This window comes from Podarcis tiliguerta (assembly GCF_965153285.1).
Source record: "Podarcis tiliguerta genome assembly, chromosome: 6".
Classification (NCBI taxonomy): domain Eukaryota; kingdom Metazoa; phylum Chordata; class Lepidosauria; order Squamata; family Lacertidae; genus Podarcis; species Podarcis tiliguerta.
The window spans coordinates 73027900-73054579 of NC_139539.1; the positions used below are offsets into that span (position 1 = coordinate 73027900).

General features: G+C 42.0%; 1 protein-coding gene across 7 annotated transcripts in view; it reads right to left on the reverse strand.

Moving 5' to 3' along the window:
• PTBP2 (polypyrimidine tract binding protein 2) overlaps nucleotides 1–13759 on the reverse strand; it is a 49358-nt gene extending 35599 nt beyond the window's left edge. For 3 of the 7 annotated variants that reach the window (XM_083444954.1, XM_083444953.1, XM_083444951.1), the window contains exons 1-3: nucleotides 13567–13750; nucleotides 10981–11011; nucleotides 1431–1506 (exon numbers count right to left, since the gene is read on the reverse strand). In XM_083444954.1, coding sequence (XP_083301080.1) covers nucleotides 1431–1506; nucleotides 10981–11011; nucleotides 13567–13574 — 115 coding nt within the window. In that variant the 5' untranslated portion in view covers nucleotides 13575–13750. Of the gene's footprint in view, nucleotides 1–1430; nucleotides 1507–10980; nucleotides 11012–13566 lie in introns of all 7 variants that reach the window. The other 4 variants (XM_083444957.1, XM_083444956.1, XM_083444952.1 and 1 more) reach the window with 3 other exon arrangements.
• Between the last annotated feature and the right edge of the window lie 12921 nt (nucleotides 13760–26680).

The following is a 26680-nucleotide window of genomic DNA, read 5'->3' on the forward strand; positions in this document are numbered from 1 at the left end:
ATCTTACAAGCTGAGACATATGACACTAAAGCAGGCGTGGGGAACTTGTGGCCCTTCAACTGTTGCTGGACTACAACTTTCATTACTCCTGACTACTGTCCATGCTCCCTGCAACTGATGTGAGCGGGAGTCCCTTCCCTGCACTAAGGGAACGCAGGATGAGGAGTGGCAGTGAAAATATGCAGATTCAAGTGTCAGTTACTAATTGCTATATAATGACTACAAAACAGAGTCCTTGGAGGGGAGGAGACATTTGATAGTTGATCCTGGCCTGATTGCTGGAGGGGGCTTGTATTTTCCCCCTCCTCTCCTGCTACATCCAGGTATAATAGTTATGGACAGTAGTAGTACTATCAGTAGTTCAAAAAGCCACCCAAACTAATAGGATATAGCCATTCTTTTAGCAGAGGAAACTTTATAACATTTTGTTATTTGAAATGGTATTTCACCTAGGGATGGAGAGGTAACCTGCAAAGAGGAATAGGAGACCTGGTACAAACGACACGTGTTGCTCTGACTTCCTAAAGCAACACAAAGCTGCCTTTAAAAAATAGGGGTGGGTGAGAGGTTTCAACATAAATTAGGCATGTCGAAAAATCCGTTCCGGGGGCCTAATTCGGCCCGCCGGTTGATTTAATCCAGCTCCCGTGGCAGTATATGTCCTGGGGTAAAATCCTAAAAAAAAAATTCAACAACTTTGGTCGGATTTCACGCATGCTCACTTCATCAAATCTGGCCATCTTTGAAAAATGTTTGGGCACCCCTGACATAAATGAAACACAGGATATAAAAACAGATCCTGGCTGGATGACACAGTACAGACAGGCAGAAAGCGCAAATGCCTGCATGACTCTTTCCTTGCCTGATGGAAGGTCCCTCGCCAAAAACCAATAAAAAATAAACTGTGAGAATCCCTTTTTAAAGCTATGCAGGCTTGGACTCAGACCTGGAATTGCACTAAATAAGAGATCCTATCATTTAAAGAAGGGACCAAGATCCAATGGAGGCTCCTTGGTGGAAGATGGGGGAGGTAATGTCCAGTGATTCTTCCTTTCCCCTGCAGCCCTTTATGCCTCCTACCCACAGTATTGCAGAGGGTTCCCCAACCCTCCAGAACAGATTTTTAGGGGGAAAGGTATAGGGGGCCACAGAAAGAATTGGTGAAGACTGCCTCGCCACCCCCATCCCATTCTGCCCACGTGAAAGTCCAGCTAGTGTAGTTCTGCTCTGGGCAACTCCAAATTTCATGCATCAGAATTTTATTTTTTTACAAGTACTGTATTAGGCATTTGATATTTAAAAATGACAGTGCTCAGATCCTAAGAAGGCATAATAAACATTGTTTGTCCAGATGTCCATTCTTCTTCTGCAACATGAATACATTTTGATGCTACAATGAAAAAAGTCTCCTTTCAAAAAGCATCACTTACCAGTAACTACTATGCTGCTCATGTTAGAGTTCGGACTATTGAGTACACTGCCTGAAAGAAGCTCGTCAGATCCTCTCTAAAAAGAAAGAAACAGTAAGCACTTTGCCATTGAAAAAATACAAACACTAATATTAAGCATGTAAGTTTGAAATATCTTTTTTTTAAAAAAAGAGTATCTAGGAAACCTAGTTAGAGGCCTGATTCACATGTCACATCAAACAAAAGTTTAAAACAAACTATTGCTTAATGTGAACGAGAAGCACATTAGTGCAAACAACTCAAATATTCCTGAGTACTCCTCCCCTCCTCTTGCCATGACATGGACAAAAACAAACCAGAGCCTGGCTTGTCATCCAAATTAAGACTCCTAGTTTGTTTCCCCCTAAACAAACCAGAAGCGGTAACCAACTTCTCACTGCTTGTGGTTTTTTTGGTGAGGGAAACAAAGCACAAATTCAGGTTCAGGCATGGGAAATGAAAACCTCAGGAACTTTTAAGCATCATGCAACAGCATAGAGCTTGTTCACATTAAATCACAGCTTGTTTTAAACTATGGTTTAAGGTGATGTGTGAACGAAGACTTATCAGATTTCCTCCACAACTCTTTTCAGGTAGCCAGTCAAAAGAAACTAAAATTATTAACATACAATTGTTCATCCAATACAGACAATTTCTTCACTGAAAACTGCACATAACTTGTAAAGATAGCAAGACTTACTCAACAGCCTATGGAAAGATTAAAATGTTTTAAAAAGCTAAGAGTGCATCAGCTTCAGTTAGCATCCTTAGCTTACAACAGTCATGAAAAAAATAATATCTATATACAATCAAAATGATATTTGTAAAGGAACCTGATTATTATTATTATTTTGCTATGATTTCTAATATAGCTATTTAGGTCCCATCTCCTTTTTGGTCTTTTCCAGTTTCAAAATGAACTTTTCAGACACACTGGAAAGATAACAAGAAATATCCCAAAGATATATTTCATAAAGGGTCAAGTTACCCTTAAATTTGTAAACTAAGATCAATTTCTTGCAATGCATATGAAATGTGGCAAAGTATCTACTTTTGCTGCTTCCTCATGTTGCAATCACAGTAGACTTTTTTATTGATATTTTACTTAAATCTGATTTTTGCTTTAAATTTCAATTATGTGATTTTTTAATAAGCAGGATGAAAATGAAATATGAACTTAATATCTTAAAACTGCATATATAACCCTTTTCAAATATAATGGCTGTGTTCAGCAACAACATTAAACTATGATTTGGTGCTACATAAACAAGCCTTAGACTCCTACAGTTCTACTTCCCCATCTCTGGCATAGCTGCAAATGGTGACTAGAAGCATTTACTTCCATTTTCTACCAAGCAGGATTTGCCAATATATCAAAACCATCGCAAACTATTGTTAACTTTAACTATAGTTTGTCCAAACAAGTAAATTTCAAACGGTTGTTTACAAACCGCTCTTGGACCAATGAACCATAATCAAAACTAAGGCTAAAGTCGGAATGTAGCTCTAAACCATTATTTAGCACTACGTTCAAACAAGAACATTGAATTAAAGTCTGTTTCTATGTAAAAAGAAAACTAATTCACTTCAAAGGGCAATTGATATAAATATGTTACAAGCAGTCACAGATTATGTTCTCATTGCAGGAAATTATAAATCAACAAAATTGCCTGGATATTTATTTTCTTGGAGCCCTGTTTAGGAAATATATGAAGAAGATATCAATGAAAATCTTAATTCAAATCAATGATTTAAGTCAACTTTTCTTCTTGCTCATTTCAATAATAATTTAAATTAACTTATTCACAAAGCCTCCCAAGTGGATACTATCACTTAGAAATGAGCCCCAAAGTAAAGTGATAGCTAGTGATGTTTTTGTGACTGGCATATGTTCTCAGTAGTCAGCCCCACTTTCACATTTCGCATCAGCTGAATTTCCAAACTGTTTTCAAAAGGAAGCCTAAGTACACCAAATACGACTGAAGTTGGTTGAAGGCACATTATGGATGTCACCTATGCATTCAGCAGCAACGCTGAATGTAAAATAACATCCAAGTGTGAAGCTGATCCTTCAAGAAGCCAACCCAATTCAGAACAGGTTCAATATTGCTCCCATGGAAAGATATGCCATTATCAGCTAATGACACTTCTCTCTTGTCTTGTCAGTTTACTAATGAGCATGCTATGCACCTATTCAGGACACCTATGCCCACATCTGGATTTAATGAAAAGAAATGAGAGAGAGCTTGGTATCAATCATATATTGATTGCAGCCATCAAAATGAGTTCTACCAGTAGTTTCATGAATGTGTGGAACAGTGCAAAGCACAATACAAAACCATGAAGGACACCATAGAGTAAATGCCATGATACTGAGCTACAGTATCCCACCATCACTTTCAGTTCCTTCTAGGTGGACAGATTCTGGTATAACTCAGAACTGAGCTGGAAAACTCCTCCAGGACAAGCAATCCAAAAGTATGTAATTGGTAATGGTATCTAATGTGACTCTAAGATTATGGAAAATCAACAAGGATGCTTTCCTCTGGCATTAATCATCCACTAAACTGTCTCAAAAATGAAGCAGAGGTCAGAATAAAGTACATCTAGAAGATAAGGAACACTCAGGAATGCCCTAGAGCTCAGCAGCCACTACCTGCTTGATCTCTTGAAAGGGAGATTAATCACCACACAATAATGGGGGGGGGGGGGGTCCCACAGGCCAAATATGAAAGCCAAGATTGATCCTCAGATCACAGGTTCACCACCCATTTCCATAAAGCCCTAGCCAGCATGGTTCATAGTTAAGAATGACAGGAGTTTTTGTCCAAACCATCTGGAGGGCACCACTTGGGGGAGTGCAGTCCCACATGAGATTGAACACTGCATTAGCAGTCATACCAGCCACCTACCAACAGCACTTCCATGTGGTCTGAATGGAGTTTAGGTTGTTAAATTTCATGCAAACCACTACTGTCTTCAGACACAAATTCAGTATGCCCGTGTCATCTCACATGCATTGATAAAATGAAGAAAGAGCCTGGTGATAATCCCTTACCCAAAGTTATATAGAGCATAAGGCACAAAAGGAAGTGCTAATGAACTCCAGAACGGAAGCAATGGTTCAGAGCAATAGCCCTCAGCACCACCTTCTGGAACTGTCTCTCTAAGTAGGAAGCAAACTATTGAATCATGGCCCCTTCAGTTCCAATACTAGGTAGCGCCTCCAGCAGTATACTATGTTTGATGGTATCAAGAAGTGTTGAGAGATCCAGACATATCAGCAGGATTACACTTCACTTTTCCTTCTCCTAATAAAGTTCATATAAAATAACAACCAATGCAGTTTTAGTTCTGATGACAAGCCAGAAGCTATACCGAAGTCAATCTATTCCATCATCATTCAAAGTATGCCTGAATTTTACAGTCACCACCCTCTAGCCATAGACAACCTTTCCAGTACAGGGAAGGTTTTATTTGAACAACAATCATGACTATATTTGGTGTCTAGAAAGAGTTCCTTTGGAAATGGCCTCAAACCCACCTCCTTCAAAATGACTGCAACTATTTCTTCTCACAAAGAGGTATTAATCACTCCCTGAATCCAGCTGGTCAACCCTCTCCTTGATCAGCATAAATGAGTCAGGAGAGGCATGGAATTGAACAGACAGGCTGAATTTAGGCTGTATTCCTCAAAACACCTCCATATCTTGAAATTTATCCCCAAAAGAGAGGAAATTTAAATTGTATTACCTTCCTTAAGCACCATAATATAGTAATAAATTTGGTTAGGTACTTAACTAGTGCCAACAATACACTGGGTACAGTCAAATATCTGATTCTACAAATATTATCCTTGCACCCACAAATATGTAGTATTTTAGCAGGACATTCTTGTCTCCTAGGCCTACAGAGAAAATATCTGTTCTAGATTTGCCACAGTAGAGATTTTGTTTATGCCATCTGTCCACATAGCTGAAACAGGGCCATAAATTCTCTCCAATTCTCTGAGCCTATCATAGTAGGTCAAGTGATGACTCACCCTTTAATCTCTTTAATTACTAGGAAAGCATAACACAGGCATTTAGGTTTTTGAATAGCAAGAAGAAGAAAAACTTTGAAATCCCAAGTATTCAAAACCTTATCACCTCATTAAGCCATTAACTTTGGAATAAGAATAAGAATAGTAACATGTTAGCTAGGGCATTTCTACACGATTAAAGAACATTGCAGAAATACAGAAGGCGTTAAAAAAAATCTGTGGTGCAACCATGCTTGGAATACTGTGTCCAGTTTTGTTTGCCACACCTCAAAAAGGAAAGAAGGAAAAGGTGCAGAAAAAGGTAACAAAAATTATTAAAAAAACAAAAAAAGAGTATTGCTGGACTTTAAAGACTAACAAGTTTATTATGGCTTAAGGTCCCACAAGAGTCTTTGTTCCTGCTCTTTTTACAGCAACAGACTATCATGGCTCCAGGGATGAAGCAACTACTCTATGAGAAAAAGTTACAGCAGTTTTTTTAGTTTTAGAAAAAAAGGAAGCAAACAGAGGACATAGTAAGAGGTGCATGGTGTGGAAAAAGTGGATAAAGAGACGTTTTTGTCCATCTCACATAAATACTGGAACTCAGGGTCATCCAATTATGCTAAATGTTGGAAGATTCAGGACACACAAAAGGAAGTATTTTTCAATTCACTACCATAAGACATTATGATGGCCGTCAATTTGGATAGCTTTAAAAGATTAGGCAAATTAATTTATGGATGAGGGTACATAAGTGGGCAGAGTGTTCTCCTGTTTATATTCTGCTTCCCATTGGTCTCTGATTGGCAGCTTTGAGAACAGGAGGCTGGACTTGATGGGCCCTTGGTCAGATCCAGCAAGGTTCTTAAGTTCTTATGAAAGGCATGAGAGTAGTCACATAACTTTGAAGGTTAAAGTAATTTTTATATATTACTTTGCCTCCGGAGCCATTAACTAGGAAGGAAAAGTGATGTTTTTTTGTTAACCTGCTCTATAATGCTCACAGGCAGTGATCACATAGATATGAAAAAAAATCATTTATAAAATAGGTTGTATCTCATTACAGACAATTGTAAGTAAATCAATTATTATTCATTTAAACTGCCCTCCTAATGTTTTCTGTAGACTACACACAACATTTCATTGCCTAACAAAAAAGATACTATGATTATAGAGTTCCAAGAATTTAAGTAAGTTGTTTTCTTGAATGGAAACCTGGACCTGAAACATATTTTCATACACTTCCACAGTACAGATTTTGACCTTCCTTGGAATAAAGTTCTTGTCATTATCTCCCATGCCTCAAAAATATATATTTTTTAATCAAGTGGGTTGTCTGTTCCAAATATTTCCAAACAAATCTGTGTAGGTGGTTTCAAACAAAAAGTGATTCAGTCTACAAGTCAAATACGGATTTACAAAACTAATACCCTAGTTTCACTAACAGAAATACCGTATTTTTCGCTCTATAACACGCACCCGACCATAACACGCACATAGTTTTTATAGGAGGAAAATCCGTAGGCATGCCATCCGTAGGCATTCCCTCCATAACACGCACAGACATTTCCCCTTACTTTTTAGGAGGAAAAAAGTGAGTGTTATGGTGCAAAAAATACGGTAACTCCAATAGAGTATATGGTGAAGCACTGTTTGTACAAATATACCTGTCCCATTATAGCAAGGACCACATAAATCGGCAAAACCTATAATCAGCTACTATTCAAACAGCAATTCCTATACTGATAATGGGAATAGGCAATATACATTTTGCAAAGCAGAACTGTAAGCCAGCAATTCCTTGTGCTTTTTGCAGGCAAAAAAATGGAATCATCACCATAGCTAAGAAGTTGCCAGATGGAAACCCCTAAACCAAAATCAGTCTAATAAAGGCCAGCTTCCCCCCCCCCCAACCCATACAGTCCCTCCTCTAAGACTTCGTTGCCCAGACTCATATCCAGCTCTAGCCGTTTTAAACATGTTCCAAGGAGGAACAGCAAGATTAGGTTGTTAGGTACACAAAAAGTACATCCTAGACTCATGCTTTTGGAAATGTTCTAGAATATTTGCACAACTCATTTAGGGCCTATAAAATTTTGTCTATAGCTCTAGTTAGAAGAGTTCATACAAATTAAACTGTATGACTTGCCTTGAGGAAGAAAACTGTGATCATTTCAGAAAGATGTGTGCGCCCAATGAATCCATACAGCCAGACAGATTTTTAACCTGCACTGCCCAATTTTCACTTTATGAAAAGCCATTTAACAACAGAGCTCCATTCAATTAATTGGTTTTTTTGATGTCAGTCAGCTGGTCAGCTACAAAGCATGCCAGGAAATGTTTTGCTTCCCACTACCATTGTATTCTTATAAGTTATTAGTTAATATGTATTACTTAAAATAAAGTAATAAAGTCATTTCCAGTTAAGAGGCGCGGTTAATGACATGCTTATTTTGCTGAAGAAGGAAGGCAGCAAGCCAGACAGTCCTTTGACCAGAACTGTGCTGATATCACCAATGATGCTTTTGACAAATTAAACTATCTCCTCTAAACTGTCAGTTCAACTCTGCAAAAGGCAAAATGCCATCTGGAAGAATGACAGTTTATATTCTTCTTAGAGGCAGTTGTGTTGAAGAATATAAGATGGGTTCTCCCAGAATTCAATTCCATTTTCAAAGTATATATGCTTAGCTATGAGATATTCTACTCCTGTTACTGGTCCAAATATGTTCACATGTTCCCAAAAGAAAGGCATATTCATTTTATAAGCACAGCACTGTACCATAGCAAGCTTTATCTAAGTAAGGTATGGGGTAGCAGACGTCTCAGGATCCACTGGTAGATGAATAATTTACAGTGGATCTAAAGGGTGTCTGGCTATCAAATATTTAAGAACAAAGGAAGCTAGGGAAAATAAGAGTGATTTGCATGTGAAAGGATTTCAAAAGCAATTCTGATACTGAAAACAAATTCCTAGACTGAATGTATGCTCAGAGGTACATTGTTGCTTAATTCTTTCTCTTACCACCACTGTTTTTCAAGCACTGATGTAGTACGGTATATGAGTATAAAGTACAAAGCACCTGGCCTTTACCCCATGTTAATCCGAACTTACAATTTTACAGGTTCCGTGTTTCAGAGCAGTAGTGTTTTTAATCAAGACTACCCAAAATAAACCAGGATCTCAAATACCCCAAAATTCAAGGTTATTACTACCTGTTATCCTAGTATAATCTGTTCTCAGATTAGACAGTTTTGAAGATTCTTACTGCAGATCCAATTCAAGCATGTTTTTTATCCCTGTGAGAATTCTTTGAGATTGCATGTTCCCATCTTCCATGTTAATTCCCCTTTCCATTTCATGGCCTGCTTTTGCTATGATGTAACATTACAGTTACATTGGTGCAAATACATAATTAACATTAACCAGAATCCTTCATAACCAGGGTTTGCAAACCCACTTCAAAGCTTGCATACAAGAGCCACCCTGTTTAACACTAATGCTACATAATTAGTATTTCAAAAATAAGGTTAGTTCACATCATTTAATACTGCATGTAGAAGCAGGCACACAATACCAATTACCATGGTTTGGTCCTTGGTTGCACAAACCATAGCTTAGGTTTGGATTAAATGGTACACTGCAGTTTGTGGAGAATCCAGAACCCAGGATTAAGTAAAGAAATCATGACACATGAAGGGAAGCAGGAGGGTGACTTGGAGGTGTCTGCTCATGCATGTAATGTCAAACCACAATTTGGCAATATCTGAATCACACGTGTAATGTAATACCATAGTAAAAGCAAGCCACAAAAGGAAGAAAGGAGACATGCGTGCACAAATCTACAACATACTTCCAGTCTGCAGTCTAGAAACTGAGAACATTATGGCTACCTTTGGGTCACTGATTAGAATCCTAGACCTTTTCAATGTTTATAATATAGCTAGAATCTAGTTCCTTTCAGTCCTATTTTATGAATTCTGCACTAAATATATTAAAAACTCTCTAATTCTAGTTCCACTTAAGACACACAGTCCCTACAGTAGGAACTATGATGAGAAAAAATATCAAGTATTTCAATTCACCATGAGGTAAAAACAGAAATATTTTTCTTCCACAGACATAAAGCTAGTTGGATCCAGAAGACTATTACTTAAACATTTGCTATCTATAGGAAGGTATTTCAAGGGGCTAACGTCCACTTTCCATTTGCTAAAACTTGTTGAGAAAAGAACCACTTAACAATAGGCCTGACAAGAGGATGGTACAGGTGAACAACAACAATTACAACAATTACCCTGCAAAGGCAGCCCATCACTAGTATATACACACACATATATACTGAAGGAGAGGGCAGTGGGCTGTTATTGTGAGAGCATGGGTTATATCAATCCTGCAATGCAGCCCACGGGAGGGCCCAGGAAGTCATCAGATTTTTCACTATGAGAGCAGAGAGGTCTGCCCTTGGAGAGGGAGATGTGATTTCCTAGGCCTCCAGTATGAGGTAAGGAAAAGGTACGTAGCTAGTTCTGTTCTGACAGAGCATGAACACTGGGAAGTGCAGAAAGAAAGCATTCCAGAAGAGGCTGTGGATCCACATCTCCTCCATTCGCCAGACACACACCTGGAACATGGGACAAATTACACAACTAGTAGAAAAATGGGGAAAAAACACAGGTGTGGCAGGGAATGGAAAGAGGCAGTTCATCCACTTTCCGTTATGTCCCCCACTGACCCTTACAGATTGCTCTGCACATATTGAATTATCCAAGCACAGGAAATTGAACCTATGTTGCAGTAAATCTTAAATCTCTTTTGATACCCACATTTGAAATATCCTGCCTGGCCTTGGACAGAATGTTGCCAGACTGAGATGAATTGATCAAAAGACCTGCAAAAATATAGCCAGTTTAGGACTCATGAAACGTGTATTCTTTGCATACTTTAGGATTGTTATTGGAGGAGAGCAGTGTTCTTGTGCTCTTAAAAGCTGCATGGCAGGCAGAAATCCAACTGGTTAAGCCCTTTCTGGGATGGAATACAATTATGGGAAAAGCTCCATCTGTTGACATTCTATCAGTCAGTCATTGTATTTGTGTATGGCTCCCAGAATGATTTTTTTTTGGGTGGGTCAATGACCCTTTATAGGAAGAAGAAGTTTCCCATCACGGCCTTATACTTACCAAACAATCAAATTCACATAGGGTTACAAGGTCACCTGACATGGTTAAAGTTTTCCCCACTATGGCAAAATATATTCAATTTCTATTTAAGATACAGTAATTATTTCTAAATTTGTATCTATAAATATAAATTAACATACTCAAGTTATTTGCAGATTGGTCCCTCTTTTGTGGGTGGGGCTGAGGATTCAATCCACATACAGTGTATTAGAAGCAGAAAAAGCTTCTGGCACCTCTGACCGAAAGTGACCGGGACAAATAGTCAACATTACAAATTAACATTTCATACAAAATTTGGGATTATTTATTAAATTCATAACCTACCTTCACACCAACTGCAACATCAGTGACAATGCTGAAAAAGAAAAGAAATTTTTAAAGGGGGGAATTCACTTTTATTTCTCTTTTCTAATAAGAAAGGAATTCTCTTTGAAACCAAACATTCAATATATTTTAAATATTTTGGCATTAAAATGCTTACTTGTAGTAATTTAGACTTACTCATGACATACTGAAGTAACAAGGTGGCAAGAACTACCTTGTGCCACAGATACAACCAAACTTGGATTGGTGATAATGTGAGCCAAATAGGATAAAGAATACCTTTTGTTCATGTTTTCTTTACAACAGTAAAACCACATACAAGAGAGCAAATCCGACCTAGGCAGATCTAATCAAGCACAACAGACCAGGCTTATAAAACTAGATGTCGAAGAAGTTATTTTCCATGTCTCAAAACTAGAGTCTGGAGTCACTGAAGCTGAATGGTGGGGAAATCAGGATAAACAAAAGGAAGTACAGTGGTACCTTGGTTCTCAAACTTAATTTGTTCCAGGGGTCCATTCGACTCCCAAAACCGTTTGAAAACCAAGGTGCGACTTCTGATTGGCTGCAGGAGCTTCCTGCACTCAATTGGCCGCACCGGACGTTCGGCTTCTGAAAAATGTCTGCAAACTGGAACACTTACTTCCAGGTTTGTGGTGTTCGGGAGCCGATTTATTCAACAACTAAGCCATTCGAGAACCAAGGTACTACTGCACTTCTTTACACAGTACATAGTTAACACTGTGCTACTATGAAACGTGGTGATTACTTCAGATAGGTATTAGAAAAGTTAATGGGGGGGGAAAGGCTATCATGGCTACATAATGGCTATACAGTGGACACGCGGGTTGCGAACATGATCTGTGCGGGAAGCACGTTCACAACCCACAGCGTTCACAACCTGCGTCTGCGCAGACGCGGGTTGCGATTCAGCGCTTCTGAGCATGCGTGACCGCCGAAACCCGGAAGTAACCTGTTCAAGTACTTTCGGGTTTCGGCGGTCTGGAACCTGAAAAAAACGCAACCTGAAGCGTCTGTAACCCAAGGTATGACTGTATGCTTCCGCCAGAATTTGAGGCAGCACACCTCAAATATTAGTTGCTGGGGAACAGGAGTGAAATAGGAGTACTGCCCTCATGTTGCAGGCATCTGATTGGCCAATGTTAGAAAAGGATGCTGGACTAGATAGGCCTTTGGCCTAATCCAAGAGGACTCCTCTTATGTCCTTAATGTCAACAAAGAGTTGCACAGGCAATTCAGCAAATGGATTTTAGCAAGGCAGGGCAAGAAACTTCATAAAGCCTAGAACTAGAACCCGGCACTGAATGTGGATGTAGCAAATAGCTGATCAAGAAAATACAACTTGTGTGTATAATAATCTTGCCCGCTGCCAATCCACCAGCTTGGTTTCGAGTTACATGCAAGCCTGGGCCACAGAAGTTGACTAACTTTCCCAAGTCTTAGCAGGGCTCGTCATGCTCCTGTTATGATCGCCAACCATCATGCCGTTATCTTATTTCTTTTATATGTATAACAAAAGCCAGTGCAACCATTTTATCATGTACACAAGAGCTGGCCGGCTTCATTTCAAAAGCAGATTCAAGTCTGGCGAAGGCAGTAAAAAAAATAAATAATCAGCCCTCTATTTACGCTGTCACTGAGCAGGGCCCCGAAAGCGGGACTTCCCAGCTTCCAATAAAAAGAGGGCCTTGCCTGTGATACGTCCGCAAGCTGCCCACCCAAGCTCTTCACCACCAATGGAGGGAGGCCCTTTGCCTTGTTTCCATATGGCTGACGCCTGCAATCCCTGCCTTCCTTTCCTTTGGCTTGGTCTGCCTTGTCTCCAGCAAACACAAAGGCATCTTTTTTTCCCACCTTGGGAGGTTGGGAGAAAAGAGGTGGCATGTACACACACAAGGCCCCAATGGAAACAAAAGAGCCTCCTGCTTCCTGCTTCCTTTGCCCCAAATGGGGGGCATCGCTGCTGCTGCTCCTCTGTCACCCTAACCCAAATGAAACAATGGGGAGGGGTGAGCTCGGGAGGGACGGGACAAGGGAGGAGACAAGGGAAGGGAAGAAAAGGGCGTTCCCCACGGGGAAAGGGGCCAGTAACGTGTGAACGCGGGGATGCCACGGGTCGCGGGGATGTAAAAGGGGAAGGAAGGGGGGCCTCTTCCCACAGGGGCCTTGTCTAGCCCGGCATCCCAGCGGGGTTGCCTCATTCCAGAGGCCCAGGCCTCTGTCAAAAGGCAAGACCGGCCCCCCAACCACCGCCCCTCACCCGGGGCAGTGACAGCCGCCTCGCCAGGCGCCTCCCCCCGGGGAGAGGAAAACACCCACACACGCCCCTCTTCTCCCCTCCTCCCGGGACCCCCAGGCTTTCCTCACGCCCCGAGCCCAGCAGGCGGGAAGGAAGGAGCTCGGGAAGCGCCCCTGACACATAAGGGATGCGCTGCCTGCCCCCCTCGGAAAAGGGGGAGAAGGGAGGCGGGAGAGGCGGCGGCGGCAACTCTCTCCTCCCTCTCTTCCTCCCGGTGGCGGCGGCGGCAGTGGCGGCGTCCGTCCCTCACTCCTTCCCTCACTCACCCGTCCATCGCCGAACAGGACAAAGCGCTGGCGACCAGGGCAGGGAGCCGCGCAGGTAGCGAGCAACGAGAGAGCGAGGGGAGCAAGAAAATGGCGGCCGGGCCCCAACGGAAACCGCCGAAGGTTGCCGAGCGCTCTATCTAGCAGGCTCCGCTCTCCCCATCAGACCCGCGGAACTCCTTTGTTCTCAGTGGGCATGCGCGAGAGGCCTCGGGCATGCGCAGTCCGCGCGGCTGAGGGCTTTTGTGTATGTATAGTTCTTGCCCTCAGAAGGCAAACAGGGGGGTGGGGGGAGATGGCGAGAGAAATGGGACGCGCGCACACACACAAAAAGAAAAAAAGAGCGGGATTTGTCTTTCTTTCCCTGTGTTGGGCTTTGAAGCACGAGTTAAAAGGGGGAGGGGGAACCTGGGGGAGGGGGGTTGAGGCACAATTTCCGAAGGAAATTATTTAGGATCCCTGCACCTGGAGTTTCATCTCTGTGTATATTGATATGCATCTCTTTGTTAATAATGATTATTTGCACGGGGAGAGACTCCATAAATTGTCTGACTTTGACCTGAGGGGGAAAGAAACCTTCTCATACACTGGGCCTTCCCCCCCCCCCCCTTTTGCCTACTTCAAGAACTATTTTCCCCCTAACTTTTCTGTTGATTTTGCCTCTCAGTGTGTGAATAGATACAGCATTGACATTAGTGGGGTTTACTTCCGGAAAGACAAGTTAGGAATGGGAAATAATAATAATTAAAAAGGAATGGGTGGCAAGATTGCCACCAAAGTTACAGGTTGAGACTGTGCACACGACGTCTCCATTTTCACTTAAATTTCATTTTTGCAAATATAGCAGTAAAACAAAAGACAGGAAAATCATCAGCTGACATGAACAATAAAAAAATACTCCTTTGGTCCTGATTTAAAAGTATAAATTAATATAGGCAGCCCATATGTCTGAACAGGTATCCAGATGAGATTGGTGTAGAAATGGCAAGGAGAAATTCAGAGCACTGAGTAGATGTTGGGTATTTTTCCTTTCAGCCTTGCTGCATAAGTATCTTTGCATCCATAAGGGCTCACAGGGTCCATTTACGTTGCGCATCTGTTAGTGCGCACGCCACAGGAATGCAACTCCAAGACTGCATGTGCCAGAGATCAGAGACTTCCTACTTAAGTGATAAAACATGGAAAGCAGTAGTGATGCTGCAAGCCTCAAATTTCCCAGGGACAAGAACGTCCCTCAAACAGGCTGGCTCCGAGGCAGCGCCTTGCTTTGACAAATAAGAACAGGGGTCGTTCTTCCTTAGCTTCGGCCTTTTTATTATAAATATATATTCCTTTGTATATTAATAAAACAGGATGGACCAGAAAGGCAAAAAAAGTAAATCCACAGCCCATACAAATATAATTAATTAAGTAATTACCTTTCTCTTACTCCCAATAATAATATTCAAGCAGGCAGGCCTTCAGTGTACTTGACACATATGTGTGTGCCTCATCCTCTGGTTACATATTTTTAAACCCTTCTTGCTACCCCCACAGCCTGCACCAATATCTTGGGGGTCACATGGTTACTATGCCTGTGTTCAGAGTGCACTATATTCAGCTTTCCGACATTTCCTTATCTCTTTATTTCCACATTTTATTTGATAAATGTGATAAATGCACAACATAAAATCCACAGCTGGAACCTGAGTGGAAGTTTAGTGCTAATTCCCATATTGTTTACAGGGGGCGGGGGGGGGGAGTCCATTTGCAGCCCTGGAAACCCATAACATTACATGAGTTTTGCTCCCGCAACAAAGAAATTGGGTATACTGCATAGTGAATCACAAGGAAACAGAAATATGCATGCCCGGAATGGGTTGGGGAACAGCAACACATCCAAGGCTGTTTGTTTTTTTGTGTCACACCATGTCTACTGGTGTGAATGAAATCTAGGGCATCATGGAAATATATTGATCAAAAATCCACAGTTCCATAACACAGCAGGTAATACAGTGTAAAAGAAACATTAGAAATTGGGGCAGAAGCACTTGCATTATAACAAGTAAAACTAACACAATAAACTCAAAATCCAAATGCAGCCTTAATCTCATCAGAAACTCAAGCATGTCAACAAGGCCAACAAAGTCTGGCAGCATTCCAACAGAGACTCCAAAATAAGGACAGCCCCTCAAAACATATCCTTGGAAATAAAACACAGTTCAAAAAACTTGTTTCACTGTTCACTCATTTCAAAACAGCTTTCCTCTAGCCTTTGGAGTCTTCAGTTCTCTGTTAGATGACTAAATAAGAAATGGGCAAAGAAATATTCAGAATCTCTGGGCTCTGCGAAATGTGAACACCTTGAAATTTCCAAGGATTCGAGAGTATATGCACAATGTCTCTGTGGGATGTTTGTTCCCAATAACCTGCTGGGTGACTGCGCAGTCAGGAATTCAGCAAAGCGATTAACTTCCCCCAGCAGACAAAGTGTAGCAGAGTTTTACTCAGTAAACATGATATACACCATACACACACTATATACAGTTGCTTCAAGAATGCTTCTCTCTCTGAGCCCAGAGAGGGTTTTCAGCTATCAGAGTCCTTGCTTAAAGTTCCCAGCAAGTCCATAGTTGCCAAAGTCCTACAACTTCAGTCTTCCCAGTTCTCCAACAATCCTCCTCCACATGTTCCCACTACTCTCCACAACCAGAATGCTGTAATTGGAGCTTCTGATACAGGCCAGTTGGCACAACAACAAGGATAAGACAGTCAGGAGTGCTCTGCAGCTGTATCCTGGGGGGAAATCTTTTGCACTAACTTATGGAAAATTAACTCATTCCTTAAAAGCTTCCTCTCCCACTTGAATCAGCTTTGAGTCTGTACAGTCACACATCGTTCCTATCAGCAAATCACAACCATAGTTCCTTGATGTGGAAGGGATAAGAGCATCTCCTTCAGAAGTGGTAAGCCCTAAGTTTCAAGGTTATTGTATTCATTTACAAGGCCTTAACAAATCAGGTCCAGCATACCTCAAGGACCACCTGGCTGTGAGGAAAATTTGCGCCCAGGGTAATCGCCCAGAGTATATTTTGTTCTAGAAACAAAGCACTGTCCATAACCAAGTGTAAATCATAAAGTGAGACGGTCTTTAAAGAAAAAAGCTTCAGAAGATATAACCACCCCATAATACAGGAGTTGCCTGTGAGGTGCTCTACAGAAGTCATTGGATTGCAGTTCCCACCAGTCTCAACCAGCATGGACAATAGAGATGACGAGTGTCCACCATGTGGAGGGCACCACCCTCCATAATGCGAGGACAGCACTTTGCCTCCATGCAACAGGTTGTGTGGTGATAAAGATGGAATATAATTTGTTTTTATGTCGTAGGTGTATATGATCATATGATGTCCTCCTGATGACAGTGAAAGTAGTTGTGCCATTATGCACGATATAATTGCAACTTGTCATGTTTAGCCCAGTCTACACATATAATGTGCCTTACAAAATACTGTGGTTTAACTGGATTGTGGATCATAGTCCATTTAGGCATTAAAAGCTATCCTAAGCACAAGCAGAAACTGTATAGTATTTCATAACATATTATCTGAAACAATAACAGATTTTACACAATGTAGTCTGTATCTCAGCCAACATCAAGGTATGTAAGAAACAGAGTAAATATCTAGAACATTGTAAAGAAGTGGGATAACTAAAAGTATGAGTATCTGTAGGGTCCACAAAGATTTTGAAAGTTTTGCTTGCTTTTTCACAGTATACCATAATAGTGTGATCCTGCACACACATTTGTTAGTAAGCTCCATTGAGCATAATAAAATTAATCTAAACATGCATGCATAAGATCAGCCTGCCACAGTTTGGAATTTCATATCACTTACTCCGGAGTAGCCCCACTGAGCACAATAAAGATGATTAGGCTACAATCACTTGCAAACTTACCCAGGAGTAAACACAGTGGGACTTTTGTATAAATGTGGTTAGAACTGGGCTTTTAGAAAGTTAGTGATTTGTGGATCATAGCCCTAATTCTTAAGTGGGCATATTTGCATTTTAAATGTATCACGTAATTTGTTCAGGTTCAGGGAAACACATTAAAGACAGAGTCATTAGCAAAGTTGAGTTAAATGTGCTGGTTTAAACATGTTCAAATTAGATGAGGTCTAATGGGATCTTTCATGTTAACAGCTACAAAATGGATGTCACCTACTAGAAATATTTGATTTTCTGAAACACTCACACTTTCCTTTTTCTTCATCCAAGAGGAAAGGACTCTTCAGCCCTGTATAGACAACCACATGTCATAAGTGATATAAAAATACTACATATCTTCAGACTTCGCCAGTTCTCTGGTACAATTTTCTGCTTCTGTCATTCTGGATGTGGTATGGAAAGAGAAGACAGTCCAATTCAAAGGTGCAGATAAAAAGTAAACTCAGACTGTTCTCTTTGCTCAATACCAGAGACAGGGATGAAATACTGATGGGATGCTGCGTGTGCCTTGTGAAACCTACTGAATTTCTTTGCCTCTAGGTTATCTCCCCACAAGCTCCCAGAGCTTGCATACCAGGAGAGGGGGACCTTTTCAGCTCCGCTATATACCTAAAGATCTTGTACGCAAAGCCGACATGTTGTGAGTACAGGAAAGGGTTGCGCACAGATAAGTCTGCTGCAAGATACTGAGCTTACCAAAGAATAAATTCATGTCATATCTACAGTGGAAAATGGAATGGGTAGAAGGTAAGTATTGGACATGGTAAAGAAAAGGGAACTCTTAAGGAAGCCATGACATCCCCCTCCTCCAGGAATATCCACAAGCACATGCAAGTATTTTCTCTCATGCCATTTGTAAAGTATGCACAGATGTCCTGCTTTAGTAAATAATTTATAGAAATTAAAATGTGCCTTTCAAACTATGGTAAATTCTACATTCCTTCACTTGATGGTTCGAGACCCGTATGAAACATGCAGTCTCTGAATAAAGGAGTTGGATGTGAAGATCAATGATGATTATTGGCCTGCATTTAAGGAGTTAATACACATCACATTGCTAACTCTGAACAACCATTAAGCTACAACCGAGAAAACATATGGAGTAAGAATTTCTGGAAGTGTGTGTTCATCAATCTCTCCTTTAAACCTCATTGCTCAGTACTCATCATCTCAACCCAAGTAGGGGTTTTATCAGTTTTGTCCCAGTAGTCAATTTGCACAATTGACAAGCTAGATGGTTTGCTCCATTAAACAGGCCTTTTTTATTTATTTGATTTGGTGGCCCGGTAAATCAGGGGTCAGCAAACTTTTTCAGCAGGGGGCCTGTCCACTGTCCCTCAGACCTTGTGGGGGCCAGACTATATTTTGAAAAATAAAATAATGAATTCCTATGCCCCACAAATAACCCAGAGATGCAGTTTAAATAAAAGCACGCATTCTACTCATGTAAAAACACCAGGCAGGCCCCGCAAATAACCCAGAGATGCATTTTAAATAAAAGGACACATTCTACTCATGTAAAAACACGCTGATTCCCGGACCGTCCACGGGCCACATTTAGAAGGTGATTGGGCCGGATCCAATCCCTGGGCCTTAGTTTGCCTACCCATGCTGTAAATTAACCATTTCCAAAAGTCAGCTTTGGTTTTGACTTGCCTTACTGGACCCAGCTGTGCTGCTGCTTAAAGGAGACGTTACAGGTGAAAGCCTCCATAAAGGTCTTCTTCTTTCAACGTTCAGATCAGAAGCTCTCTTGTTAGTGCAAGGGATCTGAAATGTCAAAACAAGTCCTATAGGCTATCCTCTGGCATTTTCTTTCTTAGCAGGTTATGGTTTATTTCCCTGAAATAAAAACAAGCCATTCTCTGGGACAAAAGTCCGCCTGCCCTTGTCTATCAACAGGTCAAAGCATGTAACATTTAACTGTTCATCTTCCACCTTCTCAGGCTTCTGGAGGGTGGGTGAAGACATCCATTCCTTTGCCATCAAGGGCTATTTCCTTCCCACTGGTTTCAAATATTATTATTTTAAAAAAATAGAGCTGGGAAACAATCCAATCCTCTGCAGTGTGAAAGGAGCCCCAGGACATTGTTTTCTGCCTTCCCTTCCCAGTACAGATGCTTAAATTCAAATTCTCATTTCTCAGTCCCCTAGATTGGTTTTTCTTTGTCTCACACATAAAAAGCTCTCGGTGACAGCCTAGATGTCTGTGTTACTTTTGTTCACGACCAAAATTCTCAGAGGTGTTCTCAGAGAAGCAGATGGCTGGACAGAATGCCACTGAACACAAACCCCCCCACTCTCTTAAAGAAGGAGCCAGTGGTGGGATGCTTTGTGACTGTTCCGAAGCCAAACAATTGAGGAATCCATTTCATCTGGAGATCTCAAAGCCCATGTACAAATGCTGGCTCCGTTTGCGGCGCCCCTGGGGAAATGGCAGAAGCTTTCAGAGAAAAACAACTATTTTGGAGAATTCCCAGTCTCCAGCCTTCCTACCATCTGAAGTGGCTAGCAAGCCAGCAGAGTTCCTAAAATGCTATCAATAAGACCCAATTCTTCCCTGTGGTCAGCCTTCTGTGTTCCATCGCCAGCATAGAAAACTGCCATGGCATACAGCATGAGTTGACTGGACCATGTAGGCTGAATGGAGGATCACCTCCAATCCAAATTACAAGGACTATCCCCATGCATACTATGAAGCTGCCTGTTTGTACTTCCCCTATTGAACTTCAGTAGAGGGGATACCACAAATACAAACCCTTTCGTCTTTGTAGAGATGCATCTTCCATTTTAGTGACCGAGGAAAGGAAGTTCTGTCTATGAACCTGTGATTTCCCTATATAAAATGTTTGCAGGCTATAACAGCTACAGGAATGGCTAACCCCCCCCCCCTCTCACACACACACACACACCTGGCTGGCCATGCCCCCCACCCCTAGCTTTACACCATATCAGCAATGTATCTAATAATACAATGCCATCCACAAAGAGAGTCACCCTTGTTGGAATGGGAGATGCCCTTCTCTCTGTCCCACGCTCCTCACAGGCACACTTGGTAGGGATGCGGGAGAGGGCCTTCTTGGTGGCTGCTCCCAGACAACTTTGGAACTCACTCCCTAGATGAGTTAGACTGGCTGTCTCCTTATTGTCCTTCCACCGGTAGGTGAAGCCTTTCTTATAGCAACAGGATTTTGGAAACTGGTTGTTTTTAATGAAAGGGCTGGTGTCATGCTGTTTTTATTGGAATTATCTGTATGTTTTTAATAGTTCTCTCTCTCTCTCTCTCTCTCACACACACACACACACACTTTTATTTCAATTAATGTCTATTTTATTTTTTAAGTGTTTGTTCTGTAGCTGTTCTTTAGCTGTCTTGCCTTTAGCTGTTCTTATTTTATCTGTAAGTTGCCTTGGATCCCTGTCAGAGAAAAAGGTGGAGTAATGATGGTGGTGGTGATGAGCACACACATGTTTTGGCTCCTGGAGAGGAGATTTGTCCCTGCTCCTTTTAGTTTAGGGCAATGCAGTAACTAAGCCATGGTTTGGCTTCAAATGTTATCTGAACATGGAACTGTGGTTAAGCTCTCACCTCTTCAACCTAGATCTGCAACCATAGTTTCTTCTACCAATCATCGTTAAGAGGAGAGAATTTAACCACAATCCAACATTTGGATGACATGCAAAGCCAAACTCCAACTTTGCTGGTGCACAGCACCAAACTAAAAGGACCAGAGAGGATCAAAGCAGGTACAGTCTCCGCCCTGGGAGCTGGTACAATGTTCAAAGCCATGTTTTGGCTTAGTGCTACATGCAAATGAGGATGACTCTCCGCATGTAGAATAAAGTGATGTTTAAAAGTGTTTTTGGAAAATAATTCATATAAGCTGCAGGCATTCCACATCAGATCAACGTGTGTTAACCCATCATTAGAGCCAGTGTTGTGTCATGGAAAGAAGAAACACCTTGGTTCAAATGCCTTAACCTTGGGAAAGTCACAGCAGATGCATCTGCATGCAACAATAAGCCAGATTTTTTGGGCTTATCGTGACTTACTGTGAACAAGCAGCTCATACTTCCCTGGCTACCTTTGAAGGTGACCCGGAAACTACAACTAATCCAGAATGCGGCAGCTAGACTGGTGACTGGGAGCGGCCGCCGAGACCATATAACACCGGTCTTGAAAGACCTACATTGGCTCCCAGTACGTTTCCGAGCACAATTCAAAGTGTTGGTGCTGACCTTTAAAGCCCTAAATGGCCTCGGTCCAGTATATCTGGAGGAGCGTCTTCACCCCCATCGTTCTGCCCGGACACTGAGGTCCAGCTCCGAGGGCCTTCTGGCGGTTCCCTCACTGCGAGAGGCCAAATTACAGGGAACCAGGCAGAGGGCCTTCTCGGTAGTGGCGCCCGCCCTGTGGAACGTCCTCCCATCAGATGTCAAAGCGATCAACAACTACCTGACATTCAGAAGACATCTTAAGGCAGCCCTGTTCAGGGAAGTTTTTAATATGTGACATTTTAGTGTATTTTTCATCTTTGTTGGAAGCCGCCCAGAGTGGCTGGGGAGGCCCGGCCAGATGGGTGGGGTACAAATAATAAATTATTATTATTATAAATTATTATGGTGTAACTGTGATAACAAACCCAGAAGTTTTGGCTCCCTACTCCATCTGAATCTGAGATCGTGGCTTCTTTCTCAGCAAGCCACAAACACTCGCTGGCCTTAAACACAATTCATTGTTGACTTACAGATTCTGACCACAATAACCCAGAAACCCTGGTTTGCTGAGATCTGTGAACACAGCCTCTGTTTTGGAACATTCTGCCTCTGCCTGCTGCAAAGTTAAAATGGGACGATGACTTGTATGACACCTTGCTTCCTTGGCATAAGAGCGGAATAAAAATGTAATAGCTAATATTATCTGGCCTGTTCTCAGGCAGCTCCTAATTGTAATTTCTGGAGATGGTGTCCCATATGTGAAAAGGACGTGCCATGCTAATGAGCTATAACCAAATTCAGACAAAGAGGACTATATTTTAAAGTGTCACTATTCTCCTTCTCAGTATGAATAGTGGCTAAGCCCACAGCACTCCCATTTAACCACAGTGCAATTATTATCACAATGCTGGTTTTGTGGATTCTCTTCCACATTCTGCAAATCATCAAAGACAATCAATGTCAGTGAAGCAACGATCACCTCTCAGCAATGTGAACGTATTCAAAGGGGAAATCCTTTAAGGTGTAAAAAGAGAGAGAGAGAGAGAGAGAAGAAACTCAACTTCAAAGAGGATACCCAAGCAATGTGACTGTGTCTGAAGAAGGAAATAATCAAAGGCAATGAGACTGTTTCCTCTGCAGAGTGAAAATCCTCAAAAGGGGATTCCCTCTGGAATGAGGATCTTTGAAGGTGAAATCCCTTCAGTGATGTACAAACTTTCAAAGCTGGGGGGGGGGGGGAATCTCAAAAGTTCTTACTATTCAACAGTCCTCATGGAGGAAATGACAGCATTGTCAGCCTAGAAAAGACGGCCTTTCCTTCTGTTTTCCCCTTGCAGGAGAAGATTGAGATTTTAAAAGGTTTGTAATCAACAGAGCCAAACGATTGCCTAGTAGATAAGCAACATGTTTAGGCTGGGAAACATTGGCTGCCATCCCAAATGCATTTGTACCAGCCGAGCTCCACTAGATTGAACAATATATTCCAGCTAATAGAATGAATTCCACAATAGCAATGGAATTGGGCAGAGGAATGAATGCACTGCTCTAACATTCCAAGGACTTTAAATAAAATATTTCAACGGTCCCGTCTTCTTTAATTATTTCCGAGGCACACTTTCCTCACGTGCCCAAAATACCTCACATACATCATTTTAAGGAGGTTAGGACGGAGACTCTGAAATGACCAGCATAATTCTGTTTTTCCGCTGCTGCACTTCTAAACTGTTTGGATCCCTAAACTAGACCTGCAAAACTTATGCCTTGAATTACCAGGTGCTAGGGACAAATATGGTTGAGCTGTTGGACTTAATGATCTGAAGCACCTGGATGGCAACAAGGTGCCAGCCTAGGTCAGGCTTGGGGAACTTGTGGCCCTCCAGATACCATTGGACTCCCACTTCCCATAAGCACCATCAGTATAGCCAATGGTCAGGAGTGATGGAATTTGTAGTCCAGGAATATCCAGAGGATCACAGGGTCTTCACCCCTAGTCTTAATGGATATTTGGTCTGATCCAGCAGACCAGTCATGCTCGATTGGGGTCATGCAGCCTCTCAGGGCGTGACTTACAAATCTTCCAAGGGAAGGGGCATGTTCAGAACTTAGGAGGAGAGCCAATGAGAGCCTTCCAGGATTTTAGACAGCCCCTACACTCTTGCAATGGCTCCCGGCAGCTAGCAGAGGAGAGTTTGGTATATATGCTTGGTGCACCATGAGAATAAAATCCCAGATCCTAGGTTTCTCTCCATGACTGTCAGGATGCTGTCAGTGGCTCCTGGTTGGTTGCCCAGGAAAGTATAAAGACAAGGAAAAGTTTCCTACAGTCCTTTTTTATTTCAGTCTTTACAGAGAGAGGCTATAGAACCCAGCCTCTTTGATAATGGCGTTGTCCCAAGTGAAATCCACCCCCCGTCTCTCGCACTTCGTCGTCGTTATCATCTCCTCTACAGGTGATGCTAAGTGCCCTTTGTCTTTGAGCTCTTTGCTCTCCTACTTTTAAGGCTCACCAGGTTCTGGGAGATGGAGGGTCTGGAATGCTTTCTAATGACAACACGTCACCTGGGTGTTGTTCTGCCTGTCCCTTGATTTCCCAGCTTTCTCCCTCATCTGGCTCTGAGCTGCGACCTCCCTCAAACCCCTGTTGTAAATCTATACCGTCTTCCTCTTCCTCCTCTCTGGAAGGCTCAGGATGGGGAGGCGGTCTCCACCATTCCTCCTCGGCCCAGTCCCTGACAATGACCCCTGTAAAAAGGGGGTCACAAAACCAAACATGAATGTTCCCTTTCTGCTTAGGATAAAATAATAATGATAATGATGATAATCATCATCATCATCATCATTGTCATCATCATCATCCATGTATTTGCAATGAAACAAGGGTTCATCCAGACTTGCAGTTGTCTTGTGCCTAGAAAGCAAAAGTCTAAGCAGTCTTGTGCCCGATACTCTCTCTAGTCTAATAACCTTCAGTTATTTCCTCAGCCAGTTTAGTCTTCTGTTAGCCATCTTGTCCTCAACATTAAGAGCAGCAAAGCAACTCTGTGTCTGTATTGCTTCACGGACCTTACACTCACCTCAGCATCAATACAGATATGCCCCCTTCACTTTGCCCTTTGACTGAAGGTGTTCCCCTTCTGGTCTTCCTCTGGCATCAGCACTGCGCTCACAGTGTCCAATGAGTTTTCCCTGTGGGGACAGTTAATTCATTCCTCTTCATAAAAACCTTTTAAGTAGACAGATGGAGCAATAGTGCACCAATGAATCGGCAATAAGCCGAATACATCTGGAGACATTCATATATTTTGGTATAGCAGATCTGCTCTCGGAAAGTGAAGCTTGTTTGATAAACTGTTGGAGTAAGTTCATTGGTCCCCTTAAAGGAACATAAATACCTGTGGAATGGCCCACAGAGACAAGTGGTTCTAGGAAAGCACACTTCAATATGTTAGACTGTGTCATAGTTAGCAAAACATCAAAGCCAAGAAAGCCACTGTTTTTCTAGAATTATTAATTTTAGGGGCTGCATCACAACAAATGCAAATTATAATCGTGAGAACAACTGACAACATTCCTAGACCTCTTGTTGCATATAATCCTTGGACTGGGTTTCCTGAGCCCCCTGTTCTGGCAAAATCTAGAATCCCACTGAAGGATGAGTGGGGCAAGCAGGGGCGCAATGGTGGGAAATGGCCAGCTGGCCCTGCTTTGCTTCCCCCTTCCCACATTTAGTAATGAGGCTGTGTATACACTTATATACCTTTAGAGCTCATTTAAAGCACATTCTTTTCCTCAAAGAATTCTGGGCACTGTAGTTAGCTCTGTCAGGGGTAAACTGCAGTGCCCAGAATTCTTTGAGGGAAAGAATCCGCTTTAAAAATATAGTGTGGTAGAGCCCTGAGGTGGTAAAATAAGTGGGGTTTTTCTGGGAGGACACAGGGGTACACATACCCCTAAACATTTTGTGAATCTAAGTTTAGCCTCATTGAGGGGCAGTATTTCAATATGAGCAGGAAAATGAGAGTATCCCTAAACATTATTTTTTTAAAAAAGCACTGGGTAAAATGAACCATATTGCTTCTGGCTGCATGAGGGCATCACTTTGTTTGCTACAGTTTTAAACACTTCCCTATTTAATTAAAAGGAAAACAAAAACAAAAGCCCACACTTCCACCCAAGCAGAAGCAAGAGTACTGGCTGAGCCAGCACCTTTCTCCTGTGTTTGGTTTGTGTGTTTCAAGCTTACAGGGAGCTTTTGTAGAATTATAGAATTGGAAGGGACCCGAGGATCATCTAGTCCAACCCCGTACGATGCAGGAATATGCGACTGTCCCTTACGGGGATCGAACCTGCAACCTTGGCATTATCGGCACCACGCTCTAACCAACTGAGTTACATTTCGCTGCAAAAATGAGAGACGGCGTTCCAAAAGTGATGTATATCCCTTCAAACTAATGTGGCACAGTCTCAGGATTCTACCACCTCATTCTGGAAAATAGGTAAATCAGGCCCAAGAAATAAGCTTGCAGGTGGCAAAATTGTCATTGAAGAAATGTGCGTAGTATCGGGTATGTGGGTTTGGGTGAAATAGGCCCTACTGATAACCAATTAATATGAGACATCTATGATCCAGTTTGCAAAACACTGTCACTCTCGCTAGCCTACTTATGCTTTGGAAAGCAAGGGATGAAGGGATATCAATTAGGACAGGCATAGGCAAACTCAGCCCTCCAGATGTTTTGAGACTACAATTGCCATCATCCCTGACCACGGGTCCTGTTAGCTAGGGATGATGGGAGTTGTAGTCCCAAAACATCTGGAGGGCCGAGTTTGCCTATGCCTGAATTAGGAGAAAGCCAGGTTCATATTCTGGATTTGTTCTTTTATCGCTGCAGATATGCGCCATGCC